The sequence below is a fragment of the Drosophila hydei genome, unplaced genomic scaffold (genome assembly GCF_003285905.1).
Source record: "Drosophila hydei strain 15085-1641.00,03,60 unplaced genomic scaffold, DhydRS2 tig00008122-arrow-pilon, whole genome shotgun sequence".
In the NCBI taxonomy this organism is placed as follows: domain Eukaryota; kingdom Metazoa; phylum Arthropoda; class Insecta; order Diptera; family Drosophilidae; genus Drosophila; species Drosophila hydei.
In genome coordinates, this window is record NW_022045833.1 from 652,387 (window position 1) to 679,444 (window position 27,058).

The 27,058-nt window shown below is 37.1% G+C and overlaps 4 protein-coding genes across 16 annotated transcripts; 2 read left to right on the forward strand and 2 right to left on the reverse strand.

Moving 5' to 3' along the window:
- Positions 1-103: 103 nt before the first annotated feature.
- On the forward strand, positions 104-1,872 carry LOC111600645. The gene is made up of 9 exons (XM_023316862.1): positions 104-210; positions 280-372; positions 434-543; positions 604-698; positions 757-885; positions 949-1,103; positions 1,163-1,307; positions 1,378-1,628; positions 1,686-1,872. Exons 1-9 carry the CDS (start codon positions 169-171, stop codon positions 1,800-1,802), a joined length of 1,137 nt encoding a protein of 378 aa, XP_023172630.1. The 5' UTR covers positions 104-168; the 3' UTR covers positions 1,803-1,872.
- LOC111600646 (copper chaperone for superoxide dismutase) lies at positions 1,829-2,887 on the reverse strand. The gene is made up of 3 exons (XM_023316863.2): positions 2,788-2,887; positions 2,093-2,733; positions 1,829-2,038 (listed from the first exon to the last, which is right to left on the reverse strand). Exons 1-3 carry the CDS (start codon positions 2,800-2,802, stop codon positions 1,903-1,905), a joined length of 792 nt encoding a protein of 263 aa, XP_023172631.1. The 5' UTR covers positions 2,803-2,887; the 3' UTR covers positions 1,829-1,902.
- A 494-nt stretch (positions 2,888-3,381) lies between these two features.
- On the reverse strand, positions 3,382-12,816 carry LOC111600719. 12 transcript variants are annotated; one of them, XM_023316979.2, is made up of 3 exons: positions 11,195-11,325; positions 11,007-11,115; positions 3,382-3,890 (listed from the first exon to the last, which is right to left on the reverse strand). In XM_023316979.2, exons 1-3 carry the CDS (start codon positions 11,255-11,257, stop codon positions 3,517-3,519), a joined length of 546 nt encoding a protein of 181 aa, XP_023172747.1. In that variant the 5' UTR covers positions 11,258-11,325; the 3' UTR covers positions 3,382-3,516. The 12 variants fall into 12 exon arrangements, with proteins under 12 accessions (XP_023172747.1, XP_023172750.1, XP_023172744.1 ...); XM_023316982.2 differs by lacking the exons at positions 11,007-11,115; positions 11,195-11,325 and adding exons at positions 10,686-10,776; positions 10,834-10,911; XM_023316976.2 differs by lacking the exons at positions 11,007-11,115; positions 11,195-11,325 and adding exons at positions 8,282-8,411; positions 8,472-8,555.
- Positions 12,817-20,700: 7,884 nt separating this feature from the next.
- On the forward strand, positions 20,701-27,049 carry LOC111600738 (putative mediator of RNA polymerase II transcription subunit 26). Of its 2 annotated transcripts, none has more exons than XM_023317017.2 (3): positions 20,701-20,743; positions 25,705-26,136; positions 26,193-27,049. In XM_023317017.2, the coding sequence occupies exons 1-3, from the start codon at positions 20,739-20,741 to the stop codon at positions 27,010-27,012; spliced, it is 1,257 nt and encodes a 418-aa protein (XP_023172785.1). In that variant the 5' UTR covers positions 20,701-20,738; the 3' UTR covers positions 27,013-27,049. The 2 variants fall into 2 exon arrangements, with proteins under 2 accessions (XP_023172785.1, XP_023172784.2); XM_023317016.2 differs by lacking the exon at positions 20,701-20,743 and adding an exon at positions 25,472-25,542.
- Positions 27,050-27,058: the final 9 nt, after the last annotated feature.

Sequence of the window (27,058 nt, forward strand, 5' to 3'; positions counted from 1 at the left end):
TAAAATATATAAACAAATATACGTTTAATTTTAAAAATAACGCTTCTCTACTTTAACCAGGGCTACTGCAATGCCTTTTTTAGTTTTTCATTTATAACTTTGGTATGTACACACTGTATCTTGAGTTTTCAGTTTTGCGGCAAAAAAATCGTACAAAATACAAATTAAATGAATCTCAATGTTAGCAACAGTTTTGGATATACTTGCCGGGTAAATAAACTCATTACATATATAAATATATTTATATTTTATACTTATATTATTATGTTTTATTCAAAGTTGCTACAAAAACATTGCGACAATGCACAGACAAGCGAGAGAGCCGCCGAGGATCTTGTCGATCTGCTCAAGTGTCTAAACGCAAAGGAGAAGGTGCATTACTTGAAAATATTTTTTATTTATATTTTTTTAAATCAATGATTATCACAAGCAGTTGTTGTTGTCCAAATACTTTTGCCAATTGCCGTTAAGTGTTGGGAGTTTTCGAGTGCTTCGACAGCTGCAAAAACTAAGAATTCTGACAGCCACGGAATATATATGCAGGTAAAAATGTTTTATATATTTATATAAAACTTATCAATGTATATAGATTTTTGTTGACAGCATAGAGAACGATGAGCACCTGCAATTGATATTAATAGAGTTCCTACAGAATGAAAATGAGTTGCTAATAAATCTATTTGTTTCGGCTCATTACGGTAAACAAATAAAATTGAATATAAAGGATATAAACATTTAATATTGTGTTATTTGCAGATTCCATAAATATGCTGAGATTGAATAATATACTCGAAGATGCTTTAAGAAATCTCTTTAGCGCTCTGGCTGTTAATCCTAAGATAAGCAATTTGAACTACGTTGAGCCGCTGTGTAAATCTTTGCCTGGTAGATGATCTTTAAATGAATTAACTTATATCTATAATTAGTATATTTTATCTGCTTTGATAGATGATGTATTGTTAAGTGTATGTATGCAAATGCATTTGAATATTCTGTTGGAATTGCATGTGTCTGCAGATATTAGTCTGGCATTTCAACAATTAAGCACCTGGATTAATGAAGGAGTCGATGAATTGATCTTCATAAAGCGACTGACAGATAAGGTAAATGTGTGAGATAATTATACAAACGTGTCAAAAGTAACTATGAAACTTATCTATAGCTTCTTGCTCGACATCAAGAGCAAGCATTGAGCCATCTCTTTAAAGTATCTACCTCAACCAATTTTAAATATTGGAAATTTTATATAATTTTACTGCAATCTATAGCTGGCGCCGCTAATGCAGTAACTGCTGCATTTATAAAAAGTATAGTATATAATATATATGTAATATAAATTTATAAATTATATTGCTAACAGTTATTATCTGCATTTAGAATACCTCAAGAATCGTCTGCTACATGCAGCTACGCTTGGCTGTCAGCTTTCCTTGTTGCATTTGTTGCTTACGGCACGCGCAGCTGCAGCTAACACAATGAATATACAACAAAATCTGGATAATTATGCGAAGTGGTACAAACAAAATATAGGAGAAATGTCGTATGTGTTAAGCAATGAACAGTTTCAAATGATTTTAAATATGCTAGAAGATTCCTTACATTACGAACAAGAAATTGATTATGTGGAGGTAAGCATTAAGTATTTTTTTATTATATATTTGAATTCTAATAAGCTTTTCTTTCAGATTCATGCAGCGATTGCCATTTCACCTGGTGGCAAACTCGTGCAGTCATATAAAACCAAATGCAAGGCCCATTTGGCCCGCTTAAAATTGGCCCAGAAGCAAAATGATGTTAAATAACTATTCGATATTTTGTAAATGTTTAGTTATTAATATTTATGCGTAGTATTAATATTTATAAATATATATATTTACAATAATCCCATAAAAAGTTTAACGTTTACAGTTTTGTAGCACGCCCCTTGCCTGCCAGCGGCTTGTTACGCTCATCCCAAAGAGTTACTCCATCACAGGCACAAATTCTTTTAAAGTTTTGCAATATGCCAGCCGAGCGTGCAATTATACCACAGGCAATTCTAAATGAACGACACCATTATAAATTATATGGAAAAATATTTTATATAAATTACCTTTCGCCTGAATTGCCATCGATTCGGCTTTGTGGATTGCTGCCGCATCCCAAATCATCGGCATTGGCTGTAATGACAACGGCCCGTCCGATAATATCCCACATATCTAGGGCGGGATCTACAAAACGGAATGTAGCACGGCCTGTTTCATCGGCTCGAATGTTGCCCAAATCGCCAGCATGTCGATTAGTTGCGTCTGCTTGGGGACTGCCATGCGGCGAGTTACGCGGATTATAATGATTACCAACCGATGCACATCCACTCGATACATCGCCACTTTCGTGTATGTGAAAGCCATGTAGTCCTGGCTCTAATCCATCCACTACGCCATCCACAACAACGCCTGCCTGTTTGGCGGTAATCGTGGTGAATCGTACTGCGCCCTGTACAGGTGTGCGGTCCACTACGCAGCCAGTTGTATTGATAAGTGCCACCGCCGATTGACCACCAAAGCCGGAGAGTACAGCTCGTCGTCCGGTACTTTCGATTTTATCCTGTACTTCGGACCATGGAGCTGTGGTCTGAACGATCACGCGTCCATCGGTCGCATCAATGTCAATATGACCTATGCCCTGTAAAGCATGCCGCAACTTATCCACGCACGACTTAACATCTTTATCCATTTGCACTGCAAACTCAATCTATATATTATAGTTAGTATGTATTTAAAAACAATTATTTTACGATTTTCTTACCTTAGTTGAGTCCATTGCGTTGTTTATAAGCAGTAAACCAAAAAGAAAAAACAAATAATGGTTGATAAGCTATCGATAGCTTTAATCGATATTTCCAATTGTCGGTTCGTGTATGAGCGATGTATCATTTATATCGATATTTAAATTAATTAGTGAGTGTGGCACTTTTTTAAAAAAGTAACTATCTTAAGGAAATAAATATTTAACAGCAATTGAGAATGATATATATATATATATATATATATACATATATATATATATATATATATATATATATATATATATATATATATATATATAAAATCATCCAGAGATTATTTTTTTAAAGAAACTATAATAGCAATTTCATTAATACCTTTGCAAGATAACAATCCGAATTTTTTATTAATATAAATATAAAAAATGTTGAGTACATTTTATTTAAACACTTGCATTAATTCTCTTAATTAATTTATTGCACCTTAAATTTATAAATATTTACAATTATCGAAGATCTACTCTCTAATACCTAGGTATATATACATATATATATATATATACATATATATATATATACTATATAAAATCACACTTTTATTTCTCAATAGGAAAGCGTACACAAATTTAGATATTTGTGAGGCTCAGAGTGGCACTGGAATGCTGCAGCGACAGGTTCACACTATTTGTCCTGTCTGTTTGTGTGTCTGTGTATGAGTGTGGTGTGTATGCTTTGGATAACTGGAGCTATTGCTACGTTGGAATCTGGGCAGCACGCGAAGTAGACGGTGAGGGCTCTGACGTGTTGGCTGCTGTAACAGTGGCAGTTGTGGGAGATGCCGGCACAACATTTTGATGCGGATCAATCTCTGAATATGGTGGAGCGGGCAGCGCAGCAATGCCGATGACACTCGTTTCCATTATTGACGATTGCGTTGGGGCTGCTGCAGCTGCCGTGGGGCTCGTTAGGTTGCACATACGCATCACTTCATCATAGCTGGGCAAGTCCTTCTCATCCTTTTCCAGCTGCTCCCGTATGCGAGCGGCCTCCTGACTATTTGGCTCAATGTAGAAAATATCACCGTAGCGACTATGCTGACGTCCAAGTTCCACATTGTTCTGGCGATCTGCAAGATAACCATGATTAAAAGACATATGTTAGTCCAATCTAAAATCAAATCTTGATAAATTAAACCGACGCGTATACCAAGCCTTTCACGTTGACGTTGTCGTTGGCGATTCAACAAGTCGGATTGATGCATGCGCATAGCCAGCTAATGAAATGAGATAAATGATTAAGATAGTGATTTGCCGATCATAGATCTGCAAGATAATTACACAGATGAATTGGCCTATTATGAATATGGCAACCAGGAAACCCAGCGCCAAAGCTAAAGAGCTCGTCAAAGTCATTTTACTTTTCAATTGTTATTGCCAAAAAAAAGTTAATAAAAAGTCGATTGTCTAACAAAACAATAATAATAAGCAGCAAATTCAAATGGTGCTGGGTGCTCAAAAGCCAGCGATTAGATAAAGCCCGCCTTCATATTTGGCACACGTTACCATTGTGATTGCGATTGCGATTGATTTGCCTTTGCTGGCGTTGGCAGCGCGGCGGGCAAATCTTGGCCAGAGTTCGGTTCTCGATGCGCACATAGAAGCAAACGACGGGCAATACGCCGAAGAACAGAAAAACCAAGCCCAAGTAAATGGCCACATGCAGGCCCAGATTAGTGCCAAAATCCAAGAGCGAGCCGGACATGGATGTGGATTAGAATTGAAGCCAGGTGTCGACAAAACAGGTGCATAATTTTTTGCACGCCCGCCACAGGCAACGATACGTTCGAAACTAATCATAGTGCCTATGTACACGACTAGTAAGCTATGTATTATATTATGTACGTGCTAACATATGTGCATATATATATATATAAATATATATATATTTATATATATTTTTTTTATATATATAGGTATTTATGTATGTACATGCGTTGGTACTTGTTTCGTTTTTAGTGATAAGATTATGTGTATACAGCCGCACGCAATATGATAAACGAAGTTGCTAAACGACGTACATACGCACACATACACACACACATATATATATATATACATGTATATATATACTATATGTTTTGGCGGTCACATGTAAGCAATGCTATAAAAGCTTAAGGCACAACATAACGGGCGCTTACTTATACTCTTTCACACACACACACATACTCACACACACACACTTACTTTGACTTCTGTTGCCATTTTGATTCGACGCAGGACAACAACATCTGATAATCCAGATAATCGCACACTAACAGAAAGACAAACGAAGCTAGTTGAAAGTTTTTCGGGTTTCTGCGAATTTTTACCTGCAGCAGCGCATAAGATAGAAAGCCAATTAGCAAAAGTATTATAAAATAAAAAACTGGACCCACTTCCATATTGCAGCAAGTTCAGAAGTAGACTAAAGTGCTTATCAAATCACAAAAAATAAAGACATAAAGAAATAAGGCAGACTTTTGAAAAGGCTATATGCCGTAAACAGGGCTAACTGAGAGTCTTATCAGATACACTTCAAGCCGCGCATAGTATCTATGCGCACACACACATATATATGTATACATATACATATATCAATACTATATATAATTTCCCAAGCAATTCACGTTGTTGTACATACCAAAGGAACGCAGCTGCATATCCCGATTACTGCGCGGCGATTCGGTTGACGTGCGCCTGCAGCCGAATAACATTTTCCATACCAGAAACTTTAATATGTATTTAAAATACTTTCAAAGACTATTGTAACCGGTTAGCGCATGTGTAACATTTACCTGTATACAGACATAGAGAGTGGGCAGTACCAGAACTATTATGAAGATTGGGAAGAAGTAAAACATAAACATCTTGTCCATGATTCTATTTCGCAATATTCTTATCCGTTGCGTTTGAAAAGTCAGAGAGCACTAAAAGTATCTGCTCCAAATGAGTTATCAGCGAAAACTTAAACTGAGCAATAATATTCACTTAACATTTCGAATCGGGCCAATAGTCATTTAATTGCTTAATGAAAGTTTGTATGTTTTCGTTTATCACAGATGAGATAATAGACGACGATTAGATTAGCTAATACAATGTATATAAAGCAAATTGACAAAATCCTAATTTATATATTTATAATTTATATATTTTAATATACGATCTCCGTTGCACATACCTGCGCGTGGCTGCCACAGTTCGTAGCAGGCCCAAACAGCAAAGCGCAGGCAGCAACAACAAATGGCGCAAGATAGAAACAAGAGAAATACGCCCGAGAAAATGGACAGTATATCCAACATTCTTACATCAAAATCGAAATTCACAATTTCCAAAATACACAAATTTGTGTAGACTCAATCACTTCAGTTCCAGCAGAAGCCGCTGGCAAACTGTTTGGATTTCCATGCTGTGCACCTTATTGGAGCATCTTATCAGTAGAATAGTGCCAGAGAGAGAGAGAGAGAAAGTTAGCGAGAGAGGAAGACTATGCCCAGGCAGGTGGCGAGTGTTTCGCATTTGTCTGATAAGAGACTGGTTCACTCTGATTAGATAAGATTTGCATCATTGCGTGAGAGCTTTATGCATTGCGTTGCAGAGAGCTAAAAGTCTAAGAATACATCTCAAATATAGACGATCATAAATTTGGACACACTTGAAATCCCGCCGACTGCGGAAGTATTCAAACAATTGTAAATAAATTTGTGTGAATTAATGTTGTGTGAGACACAAGCTAATTAATTATTACACAAGCATAAACAAAGCACAACAAAAAACACTGTAATAAATCTATTACGGACAAGCTAGTTAAGTGGACAGCATAAAGCAATTATATTCCATTATTTCACTGAAAACATTTTTCACATGCTCCAAAAAATTTTAATGTCGTGGGGAATTTAAATATTTCAATGTCAAAGGTACGCTGCTGCTGCTGCGGCTTGAGCGCTTCCTTAAGACAATCTTTTAGGCTAAGCTGAATTTATTGATGTCTTACAATTCCAATTGGAACAATGGAACGAACGGAAGCAGATTGAGCGATTATCGATTATCGCTTATCGCAACCGGAAATTGAGTCAAAACTTTAATCTTTTTTTGTTTATAAATTTATAACAGCAAGATATTGCTTACTATAGTCATAGGACACCTGACCGAAAGTTGTGGCACGTGCGGAATTCGAGATAGAGCATACCTAAATATAAATATGCTGACAATGCGGCCACATGGAAAATTCCAATATGAATTCCTTTCAGGGTACATTAGGTCCATTTCGATTTCACCTTTCAGGATACATTTCAGTGTACCTTTCAGGATACATTTCAGTGTACCTTTATGGGTACATTTAAGTATTTTTAAAAGGTACACTAGATTCAAGGGTGTAAGGGTGTACAAGGCTAAGTTTAGGGCTATATTAAAGAGTATCTCAAAGGGTACATTCAAAGGTACCTTCAAGAGTACATTTCTGAATAAGTTTATGAGTATAAATATCGCATTTTGGGAACACTTAATGTGGCCTTAGTACCCTCTAGGGTACCTTGAAAGGTACACCTCAAAAGGTACATTTGAGTGTATCTGTGGAATTTAGATAATAAAATGAGTATATTAAAATGTTTAGTTGTATAAAGTATAAAGAGAGTTAGTAATTTCACGTGCGCAACGATCTTATTGATCCTTCCTACTCTTAGATGAGACAGTCACCTGATAAGGCTATTCTGGTTATGGTTTAGAATTCACCAGGTTAAAACCTTTCGATTACTGAATTTTGCTATGCAGTGTAATTAATACTAATTATATTTAATTACTCCATATTTTCTATATATTCAACATTAGCTAATTTTTGTCGTAATTAGATATAAAATAAAATTTAAGTTTAAGCCAGGTTAGTGTTGTTAGCATTAATTAGAACAGTCCGATAATTTGCTTAGCTAATTCCAATTTAAGTTAATTTGCTAATTGGAATTGTCAATCCAATTAGATGACCAAATCTAGTTCCATGCAGAGCAGTTGCCTTTAAAGAACTATTTTCAGTAGGAAAATTCTTTTCAAATGCTGCTCTAGCCATATCAGTGGCCTTTTTAATTATTATATTAGGCTAACTTCGATAAAGATATATAAAAATGTTTCCATTATTCAATTCATTTGTTTTCACTTTGTCCTATCAACAAAATCAAAGAGATTTAATACTTGGTATTTGACGTCATTTTCTGTTGATAGCCACAAATTGTATCTGGGCTTATCATTGCTTCAACACTGTTATCAAATCTGGGATGAATACCACAATAGGAAACACAAACATAAACAAGTGTCGCGCAGTCGAAAAGCTCCTTCGGAATAACAAACGCAACCGATGCTCGTGAGTGTGGGGGGTAAAAGTACTAATCGCATTGCGATAGTTAGCTAGGATTGTTAGAGATTATGATAGTTCAGAAATAGACGCCTTATCGAAGAGGCTATTTCAGCCCATTGTAAATCTGTCACAGCTCACCTGCGGCTATTTCTGTCGTTGTGCCGGATGGATCAATGCGTATTTGTCTCAGTACACGTGGCGGGCCACGCCTATCCGCGGGCGTTGGCTGCTGGACGACAGGCTTACGCATGGCACACATACAACACAGCTGCAAGAAGCGAAAGGTAAGCACACTGGGCAGGAAAATGATGAAAACGGCGCCACTTACACGTATCAAAATCAGAAAAATAACGAGAAAAATAAAGTAAACTAAATACAGGCCGACATCGACGGCCATGACTAAGAACTAACACTAAATCGACGACGAATTCAGTTCGACACGGCCAAGTAACTATTCTATAATGGTAAAGAGTCTAGACCCAGGCACGATAAATAGAACCTGTCGCTTATCAACATTGCAAATGGTGGTACGTGATTAATTATATGTTATATATAGCCATATAAATACATTTATATATATATATATATATATATATATATATATTAGTGACATATCTGAGCAGCCGCATATTATCAGTTGAAGTGCTCAATGACGATATCGTATGGAATTTAAACCCTTGGGTTAGTACGCACCCGTTAGGCTGGAGGCTCGTCTAGAGCGGTCCAACGTAGTGTCGTCTGTGTCCTCCGAATTGCTATTGGTTCGGCTCTTAAATAACAACTATTTGGCAAAGTAAAACTTGAACAGACTTGAACTTATTGTCGATATAGTTTACACTTACGATAGCCAACAAGAGAAATAGTATTAGGATATAGATAAAATCGTTGGAATTCATGGTCCGTGCCAAACGGTTTGAAGTGCGAACGTTAACAGAATTTAGGAAATTTAGAAATTTACTGAATGGGCTTAGTAGCACTCGAGAAACGTATCGTTTTGTTTTATGGTAAGGATTGTTATCTAATCGCGCCAAGCTTTTTACTGCGTTTCAAGCTCATGCACTCAAGTGGGGGTCCAGAGTGGTTTTAACTATAGTCAAATCTTACCCTCGAGTGCTAGACGCAACATTACTTCACGACGTATCAAGACACGTCTGTTCCATTCCTCCAACTTCAGTCTCACAAATAGATAGCACTCCTTCGGAGAGTTGGTTCAGTTGAGTGAATGGACCGAACGCATTGGCAATTGGCTTACCCGCAAAATTAAGGTGACAGCAATCCCAATAAGAATGCCACAGAACCAAAATTCCGTGTACATTTGTAATGTATCTGTTCGTAATTTTGACAGCTTGAGCTAATCGTAAAGTGTATAAATTCTGCTCTGATATCTAAGCCCTATGCTGCTTAGCAATTTGAAAGGCACTCACCAGGCTCAGTTTGAACTTTACTGCAGGAGCTCCAATGCCGAAATGGGCCCAGATATGTCTAAACAGCAACAGAAGTGATTGACGATATAGGATATATATATATCGTTTGCAATCTACCCAACTCACCCGCAAGAGTATTAGCAATATTAGCAAAAATGATATAGTGTAATACCATTCCATGACATCCATTTGAATGCGAGCGGACTGAGCTGACAACTGAGCGACGAGTGAACGAGGATGAAACTAAATTGTTATCTAGATAGCATCGGGGCATTGATGATAAAACAAAGCCAGATAAGCGATATACTTAGAGCTTTACTGCTTTACTACAGTTTACTTAAGTTTTTTCTATATTTAGCTTATATCTGATGGTGTTTTATCTCCATAGAGCTTAACATTTAAATCTTCCAACTGTCTAATGCGCGTCAGCTGTGGCGCTCTACGATTTGTTTCGCTTTTCGATTCAATGCAGGCTTTAATAAGCAACTGCGAAAAATTAGAACATTCCTTGAATAGTTTTTGGCATTTAAACTAATTCAAAGCTCACCCAAATAATAACAGTGTCTCCAATTAGAATGCAGGACAACAGTTCCCAATTGGAGCGCGTTCGGTAAATATTTCCCATTGGTAGACAACCAACGACTGGCGAGCACAGATTGCATTATATATATCTATATATATGTAGGTATAAATATATATATATTTATGTGACTTAAGCTCATATCAAATATATCACACACACATCAGAGCAAAAGCTTTGTTATCTAATCAAAGCCATGTGCAGTTGCTTGAAGCTCATGATGCGAAATATTTAACAGAGCAAAGCTAAATGATTAAGCGATAAAACTGTAACAGGTCCGTGTAAATAAGAATGACTAAATATTATGCAGCTATCAGCTTTGATGAGCAGCCCTCAGTTCTGCGTACAGCTGTCAATCCAATTATACGGGTATTCCGAGTTCATACGGACGGACAGCTCAGCTTATCGTGTTGATTAAGAAAATATATACTTTATGGCGTCTGTCACGCCTTTCTTTGCCCATTTCTATGGGTTCAAAATATGAGATAAGCAACAAAATTGTTTTTTTTTGTTGCTGTTGTAGATCTTAAAAGCTTACCCAGAGCACTTGCAGCTGGCATTACAGCACTACGTTGCGCCGCAATTCGAATTCTTTCCTCATTGATTTTGTGCAAAATATTATCTACAATCTTTAGAGATTCATTTGAAATATGCATATTGTGTGAAGATTGTGACTAAAAGCTCACCCAGGCCAGGTAGATGACAATAAAGAAGAATGAGATAAGAAATAGGCTCCATAAGATGTCCATGACAAGAAGAAGATATTTGGGGAACGACTAACCGTACGGAAAACTTAACAAAGACTGAAATGATCTCAGCCTCACTTCATATGCGAATCCATTTTATCTGAAAAGCTTACCGTGGCTTCTCGTATCTCTGGCTGCAGTTCTGTTGGGTCTGCGATTGGTTCTTTGCGTAGGCGTCTCTTGAGCTGTGTTCTCATCAGTTTTACAACTTGTGGCCAACACCTTTCGGAAGTGCAAAGATTCTTATCAGCAATGGTTTTCGACTTGATACCTTTCTGTTTTCGACACTCTCTTAGCTCACCCATATGATCAGCACGACTAATATCAAAATGCCGTACGTCAGCTCCCAATATCCCTGCGTCATTTCGTAGGGCAGTTAATAAATGAACAGAAAATCTAACGAAGCGACAAACTTCATTGACAGACGTATGGCAAATGCCGATTCGATGTTCGATCGGTCTCTCTATCGCCTTATATTATTATTATTATTATCATGCTAAATGCTGTCAACGGCACTTTTATATTTATATTCTAAGCTCTTAACTCGAGCACTGGCTTATCTAATCGTGCTTTAGGTGCTACATAAAGGGATCCCCATTTGAAAGTTAATCTATGGCCAAAATGTCAGGTGTGAATGACTTTTCAATGTAGTGAAAGAAAACTGAATAGAAAGTTAGCTTCATTTGTATGTGTAACTATCTTTACCTATGATATGTCATTCTATGTGCTTCTATATAGCACTTTATCAATAAAAATACAGGCAAAACTGTTGGAGCTTAACGCTGCCGACTACGTAATACTCGTTCAGCTTTCAAACTTCAGCCAGATTTCAGATTTGTTGAGGATTAAAGATATATAAGACTATATATAATCATACTCAAATAATTACACTATCTACAAATATCTTTACTCCAGCAAAAATATACTTTTCCAAGTTGCCACGCCCTCTGTGGGTGTATGTCCTAAAGAGTAAGACCTTAGCACACAAGCTTATGCACAACTGGTTTATGTTCATACAGATAGAAACAGAAGAAAACTTATATACTCTATTGACTTTGTGAACGAGCATAATAACTAATTACACAAAAATGTGATCAACTACGTTGTCACATTCGTTAATACAGTCATTCTTTAGCCTTATCACAAATCTTATCGCTGACCGTAATTAAGTTAATTTTGTTGATGCGAAATAAAACGAACTCTTTTATTAAAAAAACATTTAGACAAGTTAAGAAGAGAGAAAGAAGAGAGCGAGAGAGAGAGAGAGATCATCCTTAAAAGCTTAATGAATTTATGAAACTATTAAAAATCAAAAATAAATAAAAATAAAATATTTTTTTATGTATAAAAAACTTCAACTATTTTTATGAAGTAAGCCTCACAATTTACTTTTCACAGATTCTAATTTATAGAAGATAAACATTTACCAGGCCTCCCTGAAATCGGTTTGCGCCTAAACATGAGTACAGCCTTTAAGAATATTATTTAAAATGTTAATAAAGCAGTCAGCAGATACTCTACAAATTCAACTCACACAACAGCAGAAGAGTAAGCTGACTGGGAAAATTCCTATGCCAATCAGCATGGAGCTAATCATTTCTACCTTCGTGTACTGAACTCTGAACGAATATAACTAAATTGCAAACAGCTCAATCAAATGGAAACTTGTTTGTTATATACTCTCACTATCAGTTAAAGAATTTGATAAATATGATGAAATCATTAAAGCTCAGAGCTAGACAGATCCCGACGACATTTTAAATATGTCTGTTCACTTACTCGGTTGTCTAGTACTTCTCATACGCACTAACAAGATTAGGACCTTTAACAAAAATGAAGAATATTTTTATTATTCTGTAAGTGAAGTGAATAGCTTTTCAAACTTACAAAGCAATAGATGAAGCACATGGCTATAAGTAGGAACAACATATTTGCTCAACTTTTTGTTATTTACTCTAGGCAAACACAAAAGTTACTAAAGCCAGAAAATTGTTGATAGGACCAGCTGTATGGGGTCTTATCACAAATGTAATCGAAAAGTAACTGGGCTGTGATGGCAGTCCAATCAAATATTGATTAAATACGCCCACAAATTCGTTTTAGATATTTATATGTGCGAGAGCTTTTAAAAGCGTTGAGCATAGTTCGACTAGATTAAAGTTAAAGTTTTTAACTATTGAGCGGGAAAGTTATAAATCGAAAACAATTATTAGGAATGCAGTTAACTATTTTTGATTTTTTCCTATTTCTCTTCACAAAACTCTAATGATGCTGCAGTCACTGTAGTTTACTGATCTGTTTCCTGTTCTCGAGATTGAAGAAGCCCATGATAGATCGAATTTACGTTGTGATTGTGCAGATAAATGCAGTTGTATGGCTATTGCCAATGGACACAACAGAGTATTCCTATAGACTTCAATTCAATACTAATAATATCATACTAACAATATTATCAAATATTACAAAAATAATAAAATAAAGAAAATTAAATACTAAGCCACGGAAAAAATATTTTTTAAATCTTAATAAAATGCTTAAAAAACATTTTTTTTAAAAAGTAACATTTTTAAGCATATTTAGAATTTTTCAATATTTTTTTTTATATTTTTAATTTTAATTTAATATTTATTTATATATTTATTAATGTCTTTTCTGTGTTTTAAATTTATTTTAATAATTTATATATTTTTTATTTTTTTTCTGCATTCAGAAGTTGTCAAGCTTAAGTCTAACTTGTCAGTTCATTAACAGAATCAATGAGCTCAAATAATTAACTACTTATTTTTAAATTCATTACTAAAAGAACACTCTTTAAAGCTAACAAATCTATTAAAGTATATTTGATCGGCTCACCTGCGACCCGCCGACGATTCACACTTGCAATGGCCATGCAGGCGATCTGTAGAGTGAAATATTGGAATAAATTGGAAAATAATGGAAACCCATTCGCAATGCTCACCTTAACGAATATAAAAAATGCCAGAGTCAGAAAGATAATGCATATGTACAAGCCAATTGCCATTAAATAAAGTAAAAAACTGTTACACTTGAGCTGGACAATCCTTAGCAGAGGCAATTAGGAATCGAACTGAAGAGTGGTTAGCAAAAAAAAAGTCGAGACATACATTGTTTTGGCTCTTGCTTGCTTACACGGAAATAAACAGCAACGCTGCGATAAAGAATAAAACAATCTATTTATATATCATATTAATCATGAACAATTGTGCCTTATCGGTTAAATTACTTATAGCACAATCCACATCTGTGACAGCTCGAGTTTTTTATTTCATTTTAATTAAGGGTAACGCATTGGCTATAATTGAAATGTGCGCTATAAAAGGTCACAGATTTCTAACAAACCAACAAAAAAAAATGTTAAATAAATACTCAAGTCAAGTTCACTGCAAAAACAACAACAATTGACCCATTTAAAGCAAAAGCAATTACAATGTTAATTATGGGGGGTAGCCCGAGACATGCTGAAATGTTAATGCGATGAATAATAAGCCGTTGGGAGAGTCTTTGCAATTAGAGGGCAGCCTCTGCCTCAAACAGACGAAAACAATGGAATTTGTAACAAAATGCGAATTTCTTGCCCCTGTTTACAAATCGTCAATGGATTTATGGCCAGGGCAGAGAGCGCTTGCCTTGAACTGAAATTAATTAGACCGCATAGCACAGCACAGCACAGCACAGCACAGCTCAGCATTTCTTTTGTTGGGCACACCAATTGGCAACGCCTCACAATCTGCCATTAGCCAACGAGCCATCGAGCTATCAAGCCATCGAGCCATGCCCAATTCATTGGAGGTGATACCAAACGCGCTCACAATGAGGCGACAGGGCGCACGCTTCACGGCTCTCAGCCAACAATCCCCAGGCGTTGCAATTGATATTGAATTGTACAATAATATAATGTAATGAACGAATGTCTTATTGATATTGATATGAAAACAATTGCACAATAGTTGATAGACTAAGAGGAATAGATAGAACTGGAGTGAAGTGCTCACTAAATCTTACCTTGCTAACAGATCAGCCAATATGATTCATGCCTATACAAACTGTTGATAATCTATTTCATTGTAGAGCGCGGATCGAAGATCACAAATAAAACAACAGTTACTCATTAGCACTATTAAGTTTTAGCTTAAGTGTCAATTTAAGCTCAATCTGTTAAGTCAAACATTATAAACAAATTAGCTAGATCAGCAAGATATAATTTGATCTGTTAACTTGATAGGCATATGAGACTTTACTAATAGAAAATAAAATATAAATTAAGTTCCAAAATTCCATAGACAGATCAGCGAATCCGATCATGCCTAACTGGATCAGTTAACAAGTTACCTTAAAAACTCAAATATCCATTTCAGATCAGCAAGATCAAAGCAAGATCTCAAAATCAGATCGGTTAATACAGTTAATACAGTATCATAATCAACTAACGAGATCATGTCTAGATTTAAATAATACAATAAATTTTCAATCTCATGGCTTTAACTTCCAACAGTTGGTTTACTTCCTTCCGCTTTAGCTGATAATTATGTGTGAGTTGCTCATGGAAAAACATTTGCATTTCTTTGAAACGCCCACTCTACTTCCCTGTGCCGGCCCTCTCTCCAAGTGCCTGGCGTCTTAGCCAATGTCAAGTTCAGGCCATTTCCGTCAGCTCCAAATATTGCACTTGGCTTTACGTTAACTCTTGATAGCTCTTAGCTGACTGAATGGGTAGATAGATAGAAAAAAATCTTACAAATCATGCGGCTCACGAGTTCCGGCTGCTTGTTGTTGTCTTTTGTGGTCCATTGTTAGACAGTGTGAAATGAAAATTCCCCAAGTGCCAGGCGGGTGTGCTGTCAGCTATGAATCTCTTTAATTATCATAGCACCAAATCGAATGGCAGCACACACCCAGCATAACTAAAACGCCAAACTGCGCACAAATTAGATAAAAATTACTTAATCCAACTGCTAACTGCGTATGAGCATTAAGACTTAATGAGCTGACAGCCAGCGCCCAGAACCTCTCGATCTGAACAAATGTAATTAATTTCAATTCGCCATCCAACGTGCGATGAAGCCTTGAACTTCGCTTCCACCATTTATTAGAACGTTCACAACTGGCGTTACTTTCGCTTTTTGTCCATTTTCGGGTTTAGCAATGCAAAACAAACATAAAAGCGAAACAAGCGCTCAAATCATAATTCGTAATTCTTGTGAAACACTCCATGTATGCATGTTATACATGGGCCCATGGGTATATTGCTGGGCCCATCCGAAAGGAAAGGCAAATGACATAACTGAAGACATTCACGCATTGTCTTCATTATTTCTGGGCTGAATTAACTGGAGCATTGTGGCTAATTAGTTTATGAAAACAAAATATTTCTCCGAGTGTTCGCTCTTAACATTTCGCACTACAGCCTCAGCTAATCAATGTGAACAGATCTCAGTGCTTACCTTATGAAAGCCTAAACATAGCTTAACTAACTTGTTGACTTTTCGTAATTAAAATGTTGTACTCAACTATCAATCTGTCTGTTTGGCATTCAAATTTTGGCTTAAGCTGTTGAGCCCAACATTTAACTGTTAATATTTATATGTTATTAATTACATGTTAGCATTTTTGTGTTAAAATGCATATGTTAACTTTTATATGTTAACAATTTTATCTTATTATTTAAATGCTTTCTTTTATTTGTTGATTTTAAAATTTTAACTTTTATATGTTAACATTTATATATTTTATATTTTATATATATATATATTAATTTATTTATTTTTATGTTATAAGTTATATGTGCACTTTTGGGTAGTAACATTTGTCTGTTTGTATTTAACTGTTAACTTTAACTATTATCTGTTAACACTTAACTGTTAACTTTGCTAGTTTCATTTACAATTCTGGCGCTATGAGTTTTACTACGCAACTAGAGTTGTACTTCATTCCTTCACCATTTCGAGAAAGTTTAGCTTCAAGTCAAATAAAACCTTTTTAATAGCTACTTTTAAAAGCCACTTAAAAAGGAATGGAATGTGTTAGTTATTAAAGCCAGGATCTTAAATTTTCGATATGCATATGTCAAGCAGTATTGAAGTCACAGCTATGATTTGTCGGATGGGTTATTTACAGAAAAATATCTGAACCTAACATACATGCTCAAGCATAAAATCCCATAACATTAAATAAGCCCATAACATAATTTAATTTAACATTACATAAATGACCAAACTTGTTCTATGTAGCTTAACATAACAGTGCGTAATATAACATTGCATGGCGCATAGCAGAACGTAATATTACTTAACATAAAAAGTAGTTTCATAAAACATTTTAACAGAAAACAGTGTTAACATAGTTCTTAATGATCTGAGAGAAGACTCTCTAGAACTTTGCTTATGCACACAGCTAAATAAAAAATTAACATGCTTAAAAACTGAAGACCAACTCTGAAATCTAAAAAAATATAAAATCTGTTAAGTAATTTGCAGCCATTTACACGTTTAGTAAGTGTACAAAACCTTCGACTTTGTTGCACAAAAGTTTTGCTGTGTTTATGCTATTCGTTATTATGACCATAATTTCGAGTTGAACCTGACCGTCTGAGCACCTAAGCAATCGCCATGGCAGTCACAGTAACAGCCACAGTCACAGCCACAGTCCCAGCAGCTGTGCCTGTCCCTGTCCCTGGCGCAGTTGTGTGACAATCAACAACTTCCTCATAAAACAAGCCGCCGCTTGGCAGCTGCCACAATCACAAACTTGGCCACTTGCTGGTGAAATTTTATTTCATTTTTTATGACTGGCTGGAAAAGAAAAAAACAAAAATACAAATGGCATGAACGTAAATGCGAGTAAATTTGTTTTTAAGTTTTTGGCACTCAAATTCAAATTGAAATTGAAATTCAAATAATAATGCTGACTAAGCAGCGTTGGGCAGAGTCAGGTAAACATTTATTAATTATGCATGATAATTGAGGCAAAGGGAAAAAATTACGAACACAACCAGCTGGGAACTACTTTGATTGGCTGCAATTATAATTTGCTGAATCAAGTCATGAATTTCGATGCGGTTGCCGCCCTGCGACTCACTCAATGTGCATGCGGGCTAACAACTTTTATTTTAAGACAAATACATACATATATATAGTGGAAAATGCAACAACAAAAAAAAAAACGAAAAGAAAAAGAAAAGCTAGCGAAATTATGTGAACTTGTTATATCACCTGGCCAGCGAGCAGCAAGCAGGTAACAGTTAAAAGACAAACCAAGCAACAATCAAAGCAAAAGCTGACGGCAAACACTTTTTAAAATTCGCTGCAGCAACAACAACAAATGCACTTTCTTTGCGTTACGCTTCTTTGCATAGCCTCGTGCATTGCCAAATCATTTTAAAACGTATATCTAATAAATAAATCTATATATATTTATATATATATAAATCTTTCTCGGTCTCTCTTTGCTGGCTGCTGCGGTCAGTGTCCATGTCTAGACATTGAACGCAAAGCCAATTGAAATGAAATGCTTGAATGCTGCTGCCCAAGAAAATGCAAGATTTTGAGCTGCAGCTAAATCTTGTGGCAAGTGCAATCGACGACAAAAGTTCAACAGACGAGGCAGCAGCCTCCCGCCACCCACCTGCCCCTGCCTGCCTGCCTGCTTGCCTCTCTTACATTTTTAGGCGTTGCAGCAATTGTAAATTAATTCATATTAGCAAAACAAATGCGAGGCTTCACTGTACAGAGGTGTGTGTGTGTGTGTGTGTAACTACTCTGAGTGTGTTTGTGCTAAGCTTTTAGCATTTCATTGACGATGAGTTGTTGTGCAGGTTTCGCGGTCTGTGGGAGCATCGCTGCAAAAAACCGGCGCAAATTATATTCAAGAAAACAAAATATATATATAAAAAAAAAAACAACAACGGCAGCAGCAGCCATATGTAAATGCAACTGTATAAAAAGTCGCGTCGCGAAGGCTGAGAAAATCAACACGGCACAAATGTTAATTACGAGAATATCTTTTAACTAGCCAAGCAGATTGCACTTAACTTACATAAAATATCTGATGGATGCAAAATGCGAAAAACTTTAAAATTTTGAGCGTGTGTTTGCATGGATAATATTTAACTCAAATTTGATGTTGCACTTGGCTTACATGTTGTATGCGTGATATTCAAGTTGATCAATGTAGAAATTCTAGTTGGATTAGCGCAGACGGCGCCTAACTAAATTCAGTTGGCAGACGAAGGAAATCCAATTGGACATAGCATAAATTCCAATATGAATCATATACGTGCATTCAGCATACAAATACTTAATGGCATTTAATAGATCTGCTCAATGGAGTACAATATAGGAAATAAGCAATAATTAAATGAAATTAGCGCTAATTAATAGCTCATGAACTTTAGATCTAAATAGCAGAATATATTATATTGCTATTGTAGAATAATACATAACATACATGATTTATATCTAAATAGCAGTATATATTATATAGTTATTGTAGAATAATACATAAAATAATAGAAACAAATTGAAAAAAATATATTTAAAAAAATAGTTATGGAAAACAATTTAGAAGATATTTATAGTAAAAAAAAAAGAGAAAAAAATTTTAAAAAAATTAATAATATTTTTTAATGCTATTTTTAGCTTGCATTATATAATATATAATAGAATAATTATTAAATTGACTAAGCCACAAAAGAAAATAAATTAGCTGAGATTATATATAATCACGAACTTAAAGTCCCAATAGCAATAGATATCTCAAGTTAGAAATTATATTTACTTAATCTGAATAAGCTTTGAAATAATAAGTATAAATATGTTAGAAATTATTTTTATAAATAAAAAATAAATTTAAAGAAATTGAAATAGATTTAAAAAATTGCAAAAAATAATAACAAATAATACTTAAACACAATACCAGGTATTCAATTAGATTTTCCCACACTTTAGAGGACTTGAGCAATTAAAAATTATAATATATATTTTCTGAAGTTCAACAATAATATATGACTGGCAGTTAAATAGTGCAGCTGCTAGAAATAAAATTATTTCGGATTACATTTTGGTTGATTACTCTGAAAAATTAATGTTAACGTTTTATCAATTTAATACGCTCAAGAAATCTAGCAATAAAAGAGATTTCGACTCCATTCAAAGTTGAGTTCTTATGGCATTAAAACAATTACTAGCTGAAATTAATTGTGCTACAAATATGATATCATAATGAATGTTTTGAATGTTCTGAGATATCTATCAATTTCATATTCTAGTGAATCACTTAAGATTTTTCATGGCTCACTGTGCTGCATAATAAATGATTGAATATGACAACAACAAACAAAGGCAAAAGACTCAATGGCTGAGCTGAGGCTCGCCAGCACGAAGCAGAGATCAGTTAAGAGCGCGGCTAAGAGAGCCGCTGCGCTGCTTGCCACTTGCCGCTCGACGAGCTCTTTTTGGTATAAAACATAAACAAGCCAAAGAAAGCCATTCATTTTGTTGTTTGAGCTGGCGCGAACCGTTAGTCCCAGCAGTAGAAGCCAAAGTCGAAGCAGCCAGAAGTCAAGCGCTGTGGCATTTAGAGTGCAACATAAAGTGAACACACACAAATACATACGTGTATATATATAGATCTTTATATAAACATAAAGTAAACATTGATTGAAGTCAAGACTTAAAGTGCACTGTGACAAAAGACGACCGAGTTCGCAGCGTGTGCTGCAGTGCCCAAGTGTGCGTGTGTTTGTTTGTGTGTGTGTGTGAGTGCACGAGAATCAATTGCATTTCCCTACATACTTTTTGGATACAACTCGAGGAGCCGCCGCCACAGCAATGCAGTAAGTCAAAGTCGCAGCTATGAATCATGACTCAGAGCCCCCAAAAGAATTTACAATGCAGTCGCTGCTTATAATTAACGGAATGGTGGGGGAGGTTGAAGATTTGTGTCGCTTGGCAACCACAAAAAATATTCTTTTCAAATTATTTCAAAACCTATAGAGCATACGTAACTGTAACTGCGCGTTTGTTGTGAGACCTTTTTCCAGCTATGTGTGTGTGTGTGTGTGTGTGATTGTGTTTGTGCTTGGCGTGGGAGTTTTGCTTTGTTTGTCTTAAGTCTTGTTGCCTGCGGCTCAGACTGAATTTGGTTTGGACAGCCACAAAGGCAGCCGCAGCCGCAGCCGCAGCCGCAGCCATGGCAAGCAGAGCTGGAGCTGGAGCTTAGTTTTTGGACGTCTTTTGAGGCTTTGCCTTGGCTTATTACCTAATCGCATTGTCTGAACGCCTTCTGAGTGCGCAAAAACTAGAAACAAAAAAAAAAAATAAAGCGTTAAGTAAATAAGCTTGGAAAATGCGCTCACAGCTAAACAAAACTGAGCTCTTGCAGCACACTTTGAATTGTTAGCCTTTGTGTCAATCAATACGTTTTAGCGACTGTCCCAGCTGTCCCGCTGACTCATTGCCAGGCCAGGGCCAAGCGCTGCGCTAACTAGTGCATTTCGGCTGGTCAACAAACAAACGGCCAAAGATCACAGATTCGATAGGCAGCAACAGAGGCGGCAGCCATAGCGACAGCGAATTGCACAATTTGTCAGCTTATGACAATCCTTTCTAAAAAGAGGCGTATAAATTACTTGGGCTAACGCGCATTATATAACTGCACCTCAGCTGCGAAATTGTATCGCTTGCACACATGCGGCGTATACGCAATATTTCAAAAGTCGTCGCGTTTGAAATTACAGTTAGAGCGAACGAGCGTACGCACAGCAATGCGCATGCGTGGCCCGTTGGCCCGTTGGCCCGCTGGGCGAGGCCTCGCGCGTCCATTTGCCCGACTACCAAAAGACATGCCAAATTGTAGGCGATTAAATCGGTTTCTTTTTTTTTTACCATTTACCATTTACCACTTGCCATTTGTTGGGTGTGTATTTAATGCAATTAATAAATTTTGCCGCCCCAGCTACAATTTAATGTTTTTGCAGATTCCCACAAATCACGCGCGAAGGTCACTCGCAAACTGTAACAAATTGTTTCTTTCTTGTTGCTGTTGTTTTTTTGCTTAAAACGAAACTGGAAAGAAATTGTTGCACATAAAATTCATTGCCAAACGCAATTATCCTCCACATAATTCACATGCTGAAAAATCAGCGGCTCGTAAAGAGAGGGCCACAGCGATTCACCATTAAAAAAACTGCACGCACATTAAACTTGTTTAATTTGTTGTAATTGTAGCAGTGCAGTGTAATTTATTTTTCTTGATTTTTCTGTGTTTTCCATTTTTCTTACATTTTTTATTTTACTTTTTTTCGGCGCTGCTAACGAGCGTGCGGCATAATTAACCAATAAAATTAAAGTAGATAGCACTCGTGGCTTAAGTGAAAACAAAAGACTTAGGCAACAAACGCAGGTGTTAAATGGCAGCTAATGGCATTGTTGAGCAGACTCCAAGCGAAGAAAAGAAAAGAAAAAAACAATTTGCTTTATTTCAGTTAACCAACTTAAACTAAAATGAAGTTTAATTTGGGAATTGGGCAAAATTGTATTCAAATTGAAAAACTTTTTTGATTCAAGAAAGAAAGACTTAGGCAACAAACTTGGTTGCACAAAATCAGCTGTTGCATATGTTGAGCAGCCTAAGAAAAACCACTTGAACTAAGAAGCAGTTTAAATTGTAGTCAAATTGCATACGTCTTCAACAAATAGAAAGAAATAGGCAACAAACTTGCAGGCAACAGTATATCAAATGAAAAGACTTAGGCAACAAACTGGTATGTAAAATATTTATCTCTAGCAATTTCTCAAGGCAATGGAAATTTTAATTGTTGAGTTTTTCCGTTGAAAGCAGAAAGAAAATAATTTTAAAAAAAAATTAGACTGAAGATTGGAGCTTATATATAAAAATTATTTTATGTTATATATTTATATATAAAAATATTTTGCAAGCTTAATAGCTAAAAAGAATAAATAAAGTTAGTTTTCTGAAAAAAAATAAGCTAAAATTTAAAATATGTCTAAAAATGTAGTAAAAATCTTTAGAAATTCATACTGATCAAAAGACTTAGACAACAAACTTGAAGCCATGGTAGCTAGTGCAAGGAATTATCTTCCAAGGTTCAAATCCCACTCAGTAAATTCATAAAATATATGAAATTTGAAATATTTCACTAAATCAGAAGCTGAGAAAAATTGAAATATTTTTGAAGCAAGTAAAGTAAATAGATTTTATATTGTATTGATATTATATTACATATTATTATTGCGTGGCCAGCGATTTTCTCAAGCCTGAATATGGGTTTAGCTTCTATTTCATAATCTATAAAAACAACATGTCTTATGTCACACACGTTATACGCCCAGCTTTTAAGGAAAGCAAAACGTATTCAGCTTTCGGCCAAAATCAAAAACATTGCTAAAAATTGAATTGGTAGTCAAGAAAAGACACACACACACTGACACACACGTAAACACATAGATTTTCTATATGAATGTGCATAATGAAACCACTTTTGCTGCAATTGCGACTTACGACTGTGGTTAGAGAAGCAGAGACAAGCGATACGAGCGACATAAGAGACAAGAGACAAGGAGACCAGTGAAAAGGCATCCACAGAGACCAGAGACGAGAGACGACGCATCGTTTCTTGGCGTCCATGTGATGTAATGTGGTGCATGTCTGGCATCTGGCTTAGGCATCTGGACTACTAACACCAACAGATAGCGCAGACAGCGCCGACTGGAATGAAGTGGAGTGGAGTGGAGTGTTCCATTTATGGCAGACAGCGCGGCCACTTTGGCTGTGTGGCATGCAACGCATGATTATGTGGAGCACTAGGAAACGTTTTTCTGGCAACCCAATTTAAGTGAATTGATGAATCCAGTTAATGACTTAACCAAGGCGGCGTTTCGTCTCTATCTGTCTCTCTCTCTCTCACTCGCATGCCAATAACTGATGAGCCAGGATTAGCGTAATCAAACAGTAGCTGCCACAGTAGTGACAATGCAACACAGGCACAGCTGCAGCTGCCACAAAGTACTTAACTCACTTTGCAAAAGTTCAAAGGTTGCCAACAACAAATTGGCTAAAGGCCAGACAGACTGCCAGACAGCCAGACAAATTGCCAGCTAGAATTGCTGAAACAAATTGTATGAGCGCTATATAGTATGTGTGTGAGTGCATGCGTGTGTGTGTAGGCAGTGGCCATTACATAAGCTTTCGCATTCGCTTTATTAACATGCCTTAATTAGCGCCGCTTTATAGCCATTAGCATTAACATTAACAGCCACTTGGCCTGACACATTGAAAGTAAAAGTTTGCTTTTTGCCATTGCTCTACTCTCTTACATTTGGCATTATTATCGTTCATAATATTATGCTTAACTGTGTTTGCTTTCGATTGTAAATACCTCAATTCAATTGCATTGGCACGCGGGCACGTAACATTGGCCAAGCCGAAGCCGAGCCAAGCTAAGTCGCGCTGCCGGTCAACTGGCTTTGGTAGTTGCCAGCAATGCGTAGATGCCCCGCCGTTGACATTCAACCAAGTCTTTGGCCAACTCTTTGGCTGCGCATCGTGTGGGTTTTACTAAATGGCGTTCAAATTGAACCCGCGGCTAAAAAAGTGAGCAACTAAAAAGAAACAGCAGCAGCAGCAGCCGCACATCTTCATCTTATACCCTATCCCAAGGGGCGATTGCAAAAAAATAAATAAAAGTTATACGCCTTAAATGGAAAATAGCTGTTTATATGTAGGTTAACAGAAATTGTGCCTTTTACAGACATTTTTTACTTTAAGATATTATTTAATTATACGATTTTTTTCAAGTTTATTATAATTTTAACTCTTTCTGATATAAAAATAGATAGCTGATTCCTTGGCATCTATAAGGTATCTACACATAGTTTTGGATGCTGACTCTGTTATCTCATTAAATGGATATTAAAATAAAGCATTCTTCAGGAACAGTTCTCTAGAAATAAACAAGAAAAACTCAACTGTAAAAGATTAATTATTATTGGCTGAAAAGTGAAATTAAAAAGGCAAAACTAAAATTCAGAATTTTTAGGGAATTTTAAAGAGAAAAATACTCTTAAGTTCTCTAAGAGCTACTCAGCTAAGTTGTTGCGCTAATGATAGTCCATTATATAAAGAAGTTTCCTATAAAACTAAAGTGTTTCATGACTGAAGTCAATTCAAGGTTTTCTATAAATGAAAATTGTTTTCTTCCCTGATTATGGCTTATAGATATATGCTGATAACATATCATGATAATATAACTATTACCACCTGCCAAATATTGAGCTTTCTAAACACCTCACATAGAGCATTTTCCGTAACGACTTTTCGCTATTAACATTTCAACAGCTGCAGTTAGTGAAACTAACTGCACTTCTTAGCTGCAGCTTGACGACTGCCCAGCTTCCAGCTTTCCAGCTTCCCAGCTCCGCGCGCCCTCAACCGCTTGGCGTCTCGCGATTACCTTATAACTAGTTTCTGTGCTGCTGCTGCTAGTGTCTTGGTCTTGCATAACGCGTCGCTGGGCTGCCGCAGTTGTTGCCTTCTTTGGCTGCAATTTGGCGGCATCTTCGCTGCATCTTCTGCTTTTTTTGCTGCGCTTTTGTTGGTGTCTCGCGGCAAAAGGTTCGCGTAAAATCAAATATTTTCCCGCGTTTTGCGCATTGAGGTTGCCACAAAAGTTTCCCATATCATAAAGTCTTACTTATTGATGGCATGACTTGGCTAATCTGATTGCTATTGCCAATTTCTATTTCTTCTTCTTCTCTGTGTGTATGTGTTTTGCAGACGCAATCGATGCCTGACGTTAGTCCTCGTGGCCATGGGGCTGTGTGCCTGTGCGCACGCTGCCGCAACGGGTGCACCTACAGCGACGGCCACCACGGAGAAGCCGAAAGGATTTTCGGCACGTTCCCTGGAGCTCAACTCCAACGGCGATGATGATGATGAATTTGAGACACAGGCACAGACACATTTGGCCTACCGCCAACCGCAGCAGCAGCAGCAGCGACAACTGTACGAGTACAGCGAGGAAGATCAGGAGGAGGCGCCACGTCAGGTGTACGTCAATCGCAACAATGGCAAACAGCAGAGCAACTATCTGAAGAAGCAGCCGCTGAGCGAGGAAAGCGAAGAGGAGGAAGAGGAAGTCGAAGAGCCCGATCGTCTGTCCACGCTGCTCAGCAAATCCTCGTTCAGCTGCACAGATCGTAACTCCGGGTGAGTGCCGGGTAAAGTCTCTCAATTATCAATTTAATTTATTTGGATCTTTGCAGCTACTATGCCGATGAGTCGCTGAACTGTGAGGTCTTCCACTACTGCCAGGAGAGTCAGAAGCATTCGTGGATCTGCCCTGAGGGCTTTACTTTCCATCAAATCCATTTGATTTGCATGCCCCCATCGCACGACAACATCTGCAAGCAGTCCTCTAAGTATCATATTGTCAACGACTATCTCTACAAGCCCATCAATCTGCAGGAGCATCAGAGCAAGCCGAATGTCACGCTGCGCTACTCTGAGCGCTATTTCCCTGAGAACTATTATGAACACGAGCGTTACGACGATGAGGAGGAGGAGCTTCCCGCGCCCCGTCCCCGCATTCAACATCAGCCTCAGCAGCATCGCCAAGCGATTGCCTATCAGCCGCAGCCGCAGCCGCAGCCACAGCATCAGCCTCAACCTCAGCAGCTGCAGCACGCGCCCCAAGTACGCGTCCAATACCAACAGCAGCCTCAGCAACAGCAACAGCAGGTTGTTACACAGATCAGACACCAGCAGCCGCAGCCCACAACTATTGCCTATAGGAAGCCATTGCCCACGACAACCATACAGCCACAGATACAGCCACAGCTGCAATTGCATCAGCTGCAGCATCAGCATCAAAGACCGCAGACGTTGGCGCCCACAGTAACACCGGCGCCGTATCGTTTCTTCACTGCTTCGCCGCTTCAGCATCTGCAACAGCATCAGCAGCAGGTCTATCGTACTCCAGAAGAGATTAACATATCGCTGCAGCAGCGCCGGCCTCAAGTGTTCATTGCCTCAACAACGCCCCGCTATTACGAGGACGAGTACCTGTACGAGCGAAGGAAGTGAACGTGAGAGCAAGAACAGCAGACCAGCTGACTAGCTGAGTAGCTCA